The sequence below is a fragment of the Cetorhinus maximus genome, chromosome 5 (assembly GCF_964194155.1).
Source record: "Cetorhinus maximus chromosome 5, sCetMax3.hap1.1, whole genome shotgun sequence".
NCBI classification, from domain to species: Eukaryota; Metazoa; Chordata; class Chondrichthyes; order Lamniformes; family Cetorhinidae; genus Cetorhinus; species Cetorhinus maximus.
This window is the reverse complement of record NC_135883.1, coordinates 3,634,922-3,647,284: the sequence shown is the minus strand read 5'-3', so window position 1 is coordinate 3,647,284 and position 12,363 is coordinate 3,634,922. Positions and strand designations below refer to the sequence as shown.

Genomic DNA, 12,363 nt, shown 5'->3' with positions numbered 1-12,363 from the left:
CCCCTTTTTATTCAGTCTCCTTGAGATGCAGGTGAACATTCCATTAGCCTTTTAAATTTATTTTTGTACCTGCCCATTGAGTTTTTAGTGATTTTTGTACGTGAACCACTAAATCTTTCTGCTGCTCCACAGTTCTTAACTTCTTACCATTTGGTAAATACTCTCATGTATCTTTTTGAATTCCATGTGGATGACCTCACACCTTCCCACGTTAAACACCATCTGCACAGTAAAGGATTAATTTGTAAACTGGCTCAATGCTAATATATCTAACCTGTTACCACAAGTTTTGCTTCTGGGGTACATAGGAAAATGTTGCTTCAGTTGTACTGGTCTTATTGTATGCTACTAATTAGGTACTGTGGCTTCCTCTTGAACTTGTTTTACAACTGTGTAGCAGCCATGTATTTTGTGTGTGTGCTTGTGCATGTCCTTAAACTTTGAGTGAGCCAGTATGTCAAGTTACATGCCACATTTGAACAACAATTACTTTCCTTGTAGCCAACTTGATGACTTGTGTGTTGGGTAGGGAGTAGCCACAAATTACTCTTTAGATATAGAGCAAAGGAAAATATTCCTATAAAAGTAAGTAGACATTAACTAATACAGAAATAACTTTAATCTTTGCCACAGAAAAACAAAGTGGCTTAAGTCTTATTTGTACTTTTTTCAGTTACTTGCCATGAGAAGATCAGACAGTAAAAGAGAAAAAAAAATTGAAGTGTCAGTCCATGTATGCTCACTGCATTAGTGCTAGACTCCAAATACTGTTCATAAAAAAAATTGTTGATTAGCCATAATTTAGAGTGGGGAAATGAGGGAAAGAAATATAATTTATCCCCACCTTTTAATAAAAAATTTTTTCATAAAAAACCTATTAAGTGGCCTAAATGTCCATCTGTCCTCCAAACCTGACAACCACAGTTCACTCTCTTCCTCTACACCTCTTTTGTAAGCCCATTACCTATTTGAAAGACGCGGCCCTGGCCCACTATAACAATCACAAACACCAACTTTAAAGGAAACTTCATAACTTCAGCAATAATGTCATTCCCAGGGTTCATAACGCACTCCCGTTCTGAATTGTGCACCCCCCCTCCCCCCCACTTCTGCCCTGATGTCGTTCCCTCCCTCTCCACTTGTTAACCTCATAATGTGCTTACAGAATGTTTTCCTTTCCAGGTTTGTGTGGAGGAAGTTCTTCAGGCAAAACCACGGTGGCTAACAAGATCATTGAGGCTTTGGATGTTCCCTGGGTGGTCCTGCTATCTATGGATTCCTTCTATAAGGTAGCATAGTTTTGCTTCCAGTGATTGGTGTTGAATATGCTCTTTACAAATATCTAGGTCTTCAAATTATAATGCAGGATGCTGCAGTATGCATGTGAAATTCTTTCCTTTGCTTTTTTGGCACTGTTAACATCTTCAGTAAAATACAAACAGAAGAATGAAAATGTGACAAATTTTGTTATAAAAATGAATTCATTTATTGCCCTTAATGGATATAGCATTTTACATCATTAGATAGACACTTTCTGCATTAGCTTATATTTTAAATGATTTTGAAGTGTCTTGGTTTGCTAATCCAGGCACGCTGCTGGGTTAAAAAAAAAAGTCCTGCTTTAGTGATGACTATTCAAAGTGGCCTGTGCCTGTCCATAGCATTGAATGTGTCCAAATTTACTGAGCTGGTCATTTCCATGGTTTGTTTTCACCCTTTGCAGGGCTAGAGCCTATAAATAGGGAAGGAAAGTCAACTGCTGATGCATTTCGGATGGGCCTTCAATAAAAGCAATGACTGCCATGGTCAGGGCCTTCTGCCCACATTCTAAAACCTCTACCTGATGCTTATAAAGGGAGAGAAAGGAACGCCTGCTGCACTCTGATTCTGCTATTGGTAGAAGCTGTGGGAAAGGTCTTAAGACTGATTCTTCTACCATCTTGCTACTGAAAGCAGAAGAAAGAGGAGTGTGAATGATCCTGCTTCATATCATATGCAACACAGTGCCTATGCGTATTGCAGGTGCTCTGCACCCACTCTTCCCTGGGAATTCTTAAAATCTAGGTCTGCACCCAGTTATCATAGGCCTGAAGTCCTGCTCATTTCCTGTTGTGAGCAGTTAAGGAATAAGCCAGGGTAGCCAAACTTTCTGAACCATAGAGCTGAATATGGCAATCTTCAGATATGCGAGAGCTGCAAGATGGGCAACCTTTACAGACACATTTTTATTACTTTTGCACACACTTATGTGAGAAACTATATTTATCAAAAATGTAAGTGCAAATAGTAAAAAAAAATTATGCAAGCATGTTTTCTAATCTATGTATTTATTTATTTTTTAAGTTTTCTCTTAAATTCAATAACCATTGTGCACATACCACAGTTTCTAAATCTGAATTGTTAACTTTGGCCTGTGTTCAAGATGTTAATATGTTTGCTTAGATTAAATTCCACTTTAAAGTATTATAATAGTAATGTCGCTTATAACTTGCAGCTATCAGAGCTAATCACTGCTAGAGGTAGAGGCCTTGTGAGTTTCCATCCTGGATACAAATCTTTGAAAATCTGGCTGATATGTTGCCAACGTCGTACACAGGAGCTCCTTCAGGTGTTGAGGGCTGCACGATGTTTTGATTTTATGAACTTCATTGCAGAATACAGCGATTTACAGCAGTATATTGCGCCAAAAATTGAAAAAAGTCACACAGGAGTCTTGAGTTGAGGATACTTTGCTTCTGGCACTTGCTTCCAGAACTCTATTGTAGATTGGAATTTATGTGGCATCTTTAAACCTTGGTCCTCCTGTAATTCCAACAGTTCCATTCCTACAGATGTTTCTGTAACCAAGGGAGAGGGACAGTATGTGGAGGTTGAGAATGAGTTACACCCATATTTTTCCATGAGCCACACTTTATAGGTTAAAAGAGCTGCATGTAGCTGTGAGCTGTGGTTTGGCCATCCCTGGAATAAGCCTTCCCAGGGTATTAATGAAAGGAAAGTTATGTTTAATATATCATATACATACCGTTTTTTAAAACAATAGAGACTTTGAAACAGTAGTGCTTCTTTGAAACTTCTGAAATAATCAAAATGTGGGCTGAGTTTTAGTAAGATGCTTTATTTCAGGAATAGATGTCATTACAATTTATGAGCTATAATGCTTCTTCCATTCTGATATTGGAGAAAGAACTGTTTTTAGAGGGGAGTGTGGGTGGTGGAGAGGGGAGAATATAGATTGATGACCATGGCAGGCTTGTAGTGCGCATTAGCAACACTCTATTTTATTAAGTCCCTAATGACCAAGATCTATCAATTTTCAGTTGGGGCCGTTGTAATTGCAATTTGATGCTACTTTGGTTTTTTTAAATTACATAGTTATGGATAGCTTTCAACATAGTTAAAATTAATAGATACCCTGCAAACCTGACCCTTTTTGGTTAATCTCAGTCTGGGCTATTCCCACATCCATCTCTCTTCCTTCCAAAAAACATAAGTTGTTTCGGAAACCATTTTATGCCATTGGCTTTACCTGTTTTTTTTTTGTCTTTTGTGCAAAGTATTTCTCTGAATTCCCTCTTTACCCCTAATTTTTAAATTGTCCTTATTTTTGAACCTGTGACCAAGATAAACAATTTGGCTGGTTCAAACTTAACATCTTCTTAATTTTTAAAGCTTTTATTAGATCACATCAGTCGTTCTTCTGCACTGAGCCCATTTTCCTAACCATTCAATTAATTATGATTCCTGAAATCGGCTAGCATCTTGATGGTCCTAATATTCCTGGTATGGTCATCAGTCCTTTATTTCAGATTGGAGCCCAGCCTGTGTCTCAAGAGCAACACCATCACTCGTAGTTTGTTTCCTGTCTTTTTGCTAATGCAGCCTAGAACCTGCTTCGCTCTTTCCACTGCTGCTGTTCACTGGGCCAGTGGTTTCCAATACATTTTTCTGCAATCTCTTTTCCTGACAAGTATTTTCTAGACTGATACACATCACTGAGTTTGACTTCTTTGCTTTCTCATGTCCTGAATCTGGTTATGTTGTTCCTTATTACTGTCTCTGCCTATTCTTGTATCACCTATGAGCTTAGTGATCTTGTTTCGATCCTTTTATCCAAGTTTTAATTGTATAAATTGCAATTAACAGAGATCCCAGGAGCTTTGGTGCTCAACAAATTACTTTCCAGCTTGAAAAATTGTCACATGGCTGTGCTGTTTCCTGTTTTTATCATTTTTGTACTTGACACTCAATCATTCCCTTCCTCATCCATGACTCTATACCTTAGTCATTACTTCAGCATAGAGCTCTGCAAACCTAAGTATATAATATCTATTGTTTCCCTTGCCCACCATGGAGATGGTGACTTTAAGAAACTTTAAATTACAGTAAGTCCTCGCTTTAAGTCACCCGACTTAACATCATTTTGTTTAAAAATTGTTTATTCTTAAGGGCCTGTTTTTCCAAAATGCAATGTCATTTTTGTTTTTACATCATCTGCACTCAGGTGCTGCCACCCCCAGCGCTGCACTCTGGGCCAGCCGCCGCATGTTCTGATGCCGGAGCTGCTGTTGGCAGCGGCTAAAGCTGTGGGAGAGAGCGAGGCTGGAGACCCAGGAGCAGAAGCACAGGGCAGGGAGCCTGACTCAGGGGCTCGGTCGGGATGGGAAGCTGCAGACTGCCAATTGGGTGGTAAAATTTGAGTAACCCAGAGGAGGGGGCAGGACCCCTAGCTCAGTCTGCAGCCAACCCCAACTCTCCCACCCACTCCTCCTCTCCCCTCCCCGCCCAAGCTCAATCCGTCTATCCCCCACCCCGGTTTAATTGGCCCGGGACAGGGGCTTGGCCCCCTACAGACTGTCAGGAAGAGCTCCAGGCTTCGGGCCCAGGTGCAGCTTCGGACTGGGGGTCGGCCAGAGCCTTGAGTTGTTGAGTCACTGCCCTGGGCGGGGATGAGAGCTAGGTGGAGTGGTGATGAGAGTCAGGCGGGGTGGGAAGGAGCAAGCAAAATGTTGAATTGAGTTTCAGGAGTGCTGTGGATGAAACACATAAGCTGTGCTGTTTGGGTGATTTAATATTATTTAATTTGAATTTTTACAGCATTTCTGTTATATTCAGTGATTTATTTTAGTTTGCAAGTTATTCCAACATATGTACGTACTGTATTTCAACTTGTACGTTGGTTTTTCCAGGCAAGAAGTGTTCGAAGGAACCTAGCTCCGGCTTTAACATTGATTCCTATGGGAACCAAGTTGTTTCACTTTATCACAATTTTCAGGAACGCAACCACAACTCTAAGGATTTACTTTAATTCGTGACCTCCCCTGGTTCATACTGTATTGTCTGTGTCAAGCTGTGAATAAACCCTGAGGTTTATTACTCATGATCATAAATATGGCAATGAGTCAGTTGTTTTCTTTCTGTCACCAGGTCTTAAACAAGGAAGAACAAGAACTAGCTGCCAAAAGTGAATATAACTTTGACCATCCTGATGCCTTTGATTTTGACCTAATTATACATACATTGAGGAAGCTGAAGAAAGGGAAAAGTGTGAAGGTTCCAGTTTATGACTTCACTACACACAGCCGAAGAAAGGATTGGGTATGCAAAAGAGTTCTAATTCCTTATTTATTTTGCAGAAAATTACAGTTTGGAATTATAACCTACATAGCTATTAATACAGCATGTTGGCTAATAATGCACCTTTATTGTAAGGAAACAAATACCCTGTTTTTTCCTTAGTTGAATCACTATTGTATGCAGTTGCCCAGAAGACTCAGTGAATAAATGTGCACAGTGGTGGGCTATTAAAAAAATTCTATCGCTTGGACAGTACGAATCAGGCAATCATGACATGAAAAAAGAAAACCAATTCCTATCCCTGATTGATTTTGGTGACTGCTGAAAAGAGTGGATGTAAGCATCAGCATGGGCTCAGCAAAAATACCCCCAGGGCTAAATAACAACTTGCTTTTTTAAGTCCCTTTGATGTTAAAAAAAATCCCAAAGTGTTTTTTCAGAGCAGGAAGATAAAAATCATAGAAGGCATGAAGCAGTGAATTCTATGCTTCAGTATAGGAAGGGATTAGGTGGGATAACATAAAGTTTGTAAGAAATAAAGTTGCAAGAATTTTCTTTTTCAAAGGTGTGGAGAGTTTAGGGAGGGAAATCCAGAGAGTAGGGCTGAGACAGATGATGGCTGTGCTACTCATGGGTGTGCCAGAAAAAGAGAGTAGTGCGGAAAGCCAATGTCTGAGCTTTGAAAGTGAAATGTAAGGCAAGAAGCAGTTGTAAAGATTCTTTGGGGTGAACACATTGATGATGAGAATATTAAATTCAATGCATTGGAAAACACAGATCTAATGTGGATATATGGACCTTGAGCAATTGGGACTTGGATAAGATGTGGAAGATGAATTTATGGAGAGCAGTTGTTGGGAAGTCGGCAAGGAACATGTTGAAGAAATTGAGCCGAGAGGTGATAAGAAAACCGATAAGGATTTCAGCAGCTATGACTGAAGGAGGGTAGATGCTAGTGGTGACATGAAGCTGAAATTAGAGGGCCCTGGTAGTGAGCTGGAGGGTTTGAGATTCTGGTCGGAGTCAAGCAGGGTAATTAGATTTTCCACAGTCTGGTACAACATAAGAAAGTAGCTGGGGAATTGGTGACAAGGGAACAGAGTTAATGAGTTGAAATGATAGCTTCAGTCTTTCTTGTCTTGTTGGACTCCTGTCAGACAATCAAAAGGTATGGGATCAAGTGAGACATTAGAGAGGTAAAGCTGGTGTTATTAGCATACATCAGAATAACTTGCAGGCATACATTATTCAAGCTCAGCCAAGGAATGGCCACTTGAGAAGGATAACTCTGAACTGTTCCAACCTGGGGGTGAATTTCAATCTTGTCCTGACTTTGCAATAACGTACCCAAATTTTATTAAGGTTCCCCAGCTTGGGGAATAAAGCATATTTGAAAATGTTTCAATTTTTTTCCATACTCCTCAAACTCAGAAGGATCAACATTAGTACCTTCATTTTATGAGTCCAAGTTTATCTTGGACCAAGATCCCTTGATTTGTTTGTTACAAACAAAGCACTGAATTTAACTCAACTGTAATGTAAATCATAGTTTAGAAATAAAATATTAGGTACTATGCATAGTCAAAGCAGCACAAACCTTTTGGTTTGCATGTTGAGGGGTACACTGCGGATTATTGCCGCCTGAGCAGGTATCTCCCATCATGAGTTAGGCTCTATTGAGAGAGGGAGATTGAAGAAATACAATAATGTTTACAATAAATGTGTTCTATATGTAGAAATTCTATATAATTTATAGCACATCAGTGATGCCAAATAGCTTAACCATGAAGAAGGGAACCACCCTGTGCAAGCAAGATCAGAGTGACACAAGCACTGTTTCAAGAAGACATTGTTACAGAAGTGCTGTTGTAGCGAGGAACACTATCGTGTTAATTGCTCTTAGAAGAAATGTTCAGAACTGATTTGAATCTTCCTGTTCACATGCACTTAAACAAGATTTTGTCCCTTGTATTATCCTTTGCGCTAGCTTAACTGCCATCCATATTCATCCTTTACAGTAGTGCAATCTTACTCTGCTCCATCCAAAAGAAACTGAACAAAGTGTTATGTCTTCCCCAAATGCAGCCATGCTTTTCCCCCTCTTCCTCAAGTACGAACACATACTTTCCTATCCCTAATGCAATTACTTATTTTGTGATATATCAGTGATGTTGGAGAGTTCATTAAATGGTGTCTGTTTCAATTTTTAAAATATCAGAAAGTTAGTGGCTGTTTACGTTTCAAATGATTACCCACAGGCAGCTGCTTCCTGATTGACTTTTAGACAGCCCCGTACAGGCAGGCTTGCATGTCATTTCACACCTAGTAGCGGAAAGAAAATATATCTGTAGAGTTGTAATTAATAGCCGACAAATTATTGTACGCTCAAATATCTACCAGTATTTTCAGCTTCTGGTTATTCCTCTCTGCATATAAAGTAGTTTTTTTTTCTCTCTGAAAAGACATGCATTTGAATTTGATGTTACACAGCCAAAGCACGAATCTTGTGGGTGTAGGATTGGGACTTATGACAGATAAGTGTTACTGCCTTGAATTTTGCCATTAATGAGGGTTGTAACAGGTGCTTGAGGGCGGTAGTTGGCCCTCTGATGTTACAACAAATACCCTTGCTGTATTTTTTTTTCCCCTTGTTCAGTTTTATTGATCCAAGATTAAAATATATAACTATGACATTATTAGATACATTCAAATCGAGCTTATGGTATGACTTAAATTCAACAGAGGTTTCTGATTTACAGTGACTCACTAATTCAGATGCTGTTTTCATTGCACAAGTATTCTGAGATTTATACAAATGTTTCGGCAATTGTGTTCTGAACTCCTGCTGAGCAAAGGGCATCACCATCTGTGCCAGTGTAACTTTACTGTCGTCCAGTTTGCTTATCCATGTGGCTTTGCTGAAAATGATTTATTCCCATTTTGTCAAAACCTGCTTAGAGATATGGTTTGCTGACAATAGAATTGAAATTGCTCAAAGTCCTTTCAATGGTAATGGATTCCAAAATAAAATCATGTTTAAAGTTGACACTAACCTCATAGGTTATTGAGTTACAACTCAGATAGCCAGACAGTGAAGAATAGAACTGGAACCTAGACTTCATATACTTATAGGCTTTTATTTACAGAGACAGACATTACAGACACTTCATTATGCATTAATCTCTGATCTAAGAACCATAGTTCCTATTTTATATGTATATTTTTTTAAAATGAGCATAGGTGCTTCCCCATTGAAACGCCACCACCTGAATACAATTAAGCAGCCAATTAGTATATAATTAACATACTGGACACAATTTTGAAGCTCTTCTAGAAAATTCAAATCAAGTCCCATCAATGAATGAAAAACACTTGCTAACTTTTGCATTAGCAGGCTGGCAAATGGATTAAGCACAGTGACATATGCATTAAACTGCCGGCAATAACAATATTAAGATGCCTATGTTCTAAGCTTTAAATTTATCCCAGCAAAAGAAACTAAGAGTTCTATGTTGAGATTTAATTTTGATGAATTGTAAAACTTAAGTGTTGATTTGTTGCTGAATTAACCTTTAAAGGGCAGTGCTTTATCTCTGGAATTTGAGGTGTTTTATTCTTGAGAATCTTATTTCAACTTTCTGTAGTTAGATAATCCTGAAACTTGATGACATGTTTTCATAACATACCGAGTCTGTTAAAGATCTTTTTAATGTTTGAGGGGATAAGGAATCAGCCACTAATGGTGAAAGTTGTTGGACACTACTACTATTTCCTGAAAAAGAGTTGATTAGCTGTAATTGTTTAGCACTTATTACGTACTCTGTTACTATATACATTAAGAAACCTTTATGCAGATTGTAATTCTACCTTTGTGTGAGTAAAAGGCAGTTAACAGGTTATTTGTAAAATGGCCTAATATTTTTAATATAGTTCTTTTTCCACATTTTGGCTATTCTATTGCCAATTTTAGATTTCAAATGGCCTGGCTGACCAGAATGATTTTAATGATTGATTCCATATAAACACATTTTTCAAGCAGTGCTAGATCTGTTGGTTGCACAATGTTAGCATTAATATCAGGTCTGTAGTTCATAGTTCTCTTTGTGTTTTTAATAAATAAATTTGTACTTTAATATGTAATAATAGAAAATATTTAGTATTATACTTAAAACTTAAATTGTTAAATTCTCATTTGTGGATTCTGGAATATTGAACCAAATTAGGATAAATTCTTAAGAAAATGTCTTACTCTTAAGAGAAAATACGTTTGAAAGAGAATAGCTTTTCCAATTTTAAGGAATACATTTTTTGACCATAGTCGTAATTAACTTAAGGAGAAAACATTTGGAAAGATTGAGGTGATGTCCTGGATAATGATATATGTATTTATAAATGGTATGCGTGATAGAAATTGGAAATTCAACATTTAATATTTTGAGTATCAAATCAGTTTCAATTTTATGTGGTAAAAAATGATTGCTTTCAGGTTTAGTGAAATAAGTGTAATCGGTTTAAACAAAACACTTCATATATTTGTTAATATTTATTCTGGTCCCCAAGTCATATCCTAATCTGTGTGTAATTATGTAAATGCAGTCATGTTCAATTGAAATCAAGTTGAAACTGAGTAAAATAATTCTGTGCAAGAAGCACCCTTTATAGCTAACAAAGTAAGCAGAAATTGTTGTGTCTCACTGGATTCAATGTCAGAAGTAGAAAGGTGATGTTCTAAGCATTGCGCCTCCCCCCCCCCATGGCAGCCAGCGCTTGCCAGTCATTTTTCAATAGATTGGATTCAATGTCAGAAGTAGAAAGGTGATGATCTAACCATTTCCCCTCTGCCCCCATGGCAGCCAGTGCTTGCCAATCATTTGTTAAATTAATACTGATAGCCTATTTTATGGTAGCATTAAACATAATCTATAACGTGTTAGTATTGTATGCTGTTCGTTAACTTTTGTTTGTTTTTGCAGAAAACGGTATATGGAGCAAATGTTGTGATCTTCGAAGGGATTCTTTCATTTGCCAACAAGGAACTCCTAAAGGTGCATAGCTATTTTTTGTTGGAATACTTAAACAAAAACTGTTTAAGCACCATAACCCATTAAATACCACTGTGTCTAATACTGAATAGTAGTATGTTGAGAGTAAAAATACTTACAAAAATAAGTTTTCTGGAACGTAGTGCTCTGAATCCCTTAAGCTGAAATGTAATACGTTTGAATACAAAATTGATTTCGCATGAAAATCAAATAATTGATGACAGAGTGGGAATTATCTAAGTTCTGTATTCTTGTCATATGTTACAGTTTTCTATATGAAATATCTTTCTATTTAGCTGCCCGTTATTCCATTTAAGTAGTCAAAATTTAAGTTCCTTCAAAATCTCCTTAATTCAGAAGTTTAAAATATATTTAAAAAATCCAATGTGGCCAATGTATCATAGCATATAGTCTTTTAAATTCAGTACAGGAGCTGAATTTTCATTTTCAAAATGTAGTTTCCAGTCTATTTTCTTTGTTACAGAACTGAAACTTTGTTCTACCTTTATAACTTAATGGTGGCTTATGATCTCATACTCCCCCGAAACATTGTGAATTGTCTCCTTTCTTTTTACCATCAAAAAAGTTCTCAGGTGACAAGAATTTTTATTATTCATTTTTGAGATGTGAGCATCGCTGGCTAGGCCAGCATTTATTGCCCATCCCTAATTGCCCTTAGAGATTGATGAAGAAGTTGGTTATCAACTGCTATTATGATCATTAAAGTACATTGCATTTGATTTGAAAAAGGTTCAATGTTGTTAATGATCATGGAAAAGTGAAATCATACAGAAAATCAAAAATACAGAAACACGATTGTTACCCTGTGCTTTACTTGATTAACATAATTTGTAGCTTTAGATGAAATGTATGGTTACTTGCACAGTAGCTAACAAGGATTTTGAAGGTTGACCACTAGGAATAAGGTTGGATGCTTGAAGGAGGAGCATATACGAGAAGAGTAAGGATAGTGACAAAGATATATTTTGGTGATCAGCATAGTATTTCTAAAGGGAACGACTTGTAAGCTGCCTGCGTGGTAACTTCTTGGTTGTCGCATGGCCAGACTTACACACAGCTTGGAGGGAATTTTGCCCCTGCTCCCTTGGCCTTTCCAGACACCCCTGCAAGTTTGTCTCCTCCAAATATTTATTCACTTCCCTTTTGAAGACTAATATTTAATCTGCAGCCTTCATTTTGTAGGTCGTGCATTCCAAATCCTAACCACTTGTGCAAAAAAAGAAAAGTTTTCCTCATGTCGCCAGTGGGTGCTTTGCCAAATACCTAAGTCTGTGCCTTTTCATTATCAAAAACCTCCCTAAGAAATTTCCTCTTGGTCCTCCCTGCTCTAAGGAGAACGATCCCAACTTCTCCAATCTATCTGTGTAACTGTAATTTCTCAATCCTGGACCCATTCTAGTAAAAATCATCTGTACCCTCTCCAAAGCTTTCACGCCCTTGCTAAAGTATGGTGCCGAGAATTTGGCACAATACTCAGGCTGGTGCCGAACTAGTGTTTATATACGTTTGGCATAACCTCCTGGTTTTCAATCCTCTATTCATAAAACCCAGGATCCCATATGCTTTATTAACTGCTTTGTTAATCTTTCCCTGCTATGCTCAATTATCTGTGCACAAGCACCCTTGGGTCTCTCTCTTGCACCCTCTTTAAAATTGTACCATTTAGCATATATTGTGTTTCTCTATTCTTCCTACTAAAATATATCACCTCACATTTTTCTGC

The 12,363-nt window shown here is 37.7% G+C and overlaps 1 protein-coding gene across 2 annotated transcripts in view; it reads left to right on the top strand.

Moving 5' to 3' along the window:
- LOC144680463 (uridine-cytidine kinase-like 1) overlaps positions 1 to 12,363 on the top strand; it is a 91,768-nt gene that overhangs the window by 28,474 nt on the left and 50,931 nt on the right. For both annotated transcript variants that reach the window (XM_078541430.1, XM_078541431.1), the window contains exons 3-5: positions 1,183 to 1,289; positions 5,428 to 5,598; positions 10,551 to 10,622. In XM_078541430.1, coding sequence (XP_078397556.1) covers positions 1,183 to 1,289; positions 5,428 to 5,598; positions 10,551 to 10,622 — 350 coding nt within the window. The remainder of the gene's footprint in view (positions 1 to 1,182; positions 1,290 to 5,427; positions 5,599 to 10,550; positions 10,623 to 12,363) is intronic.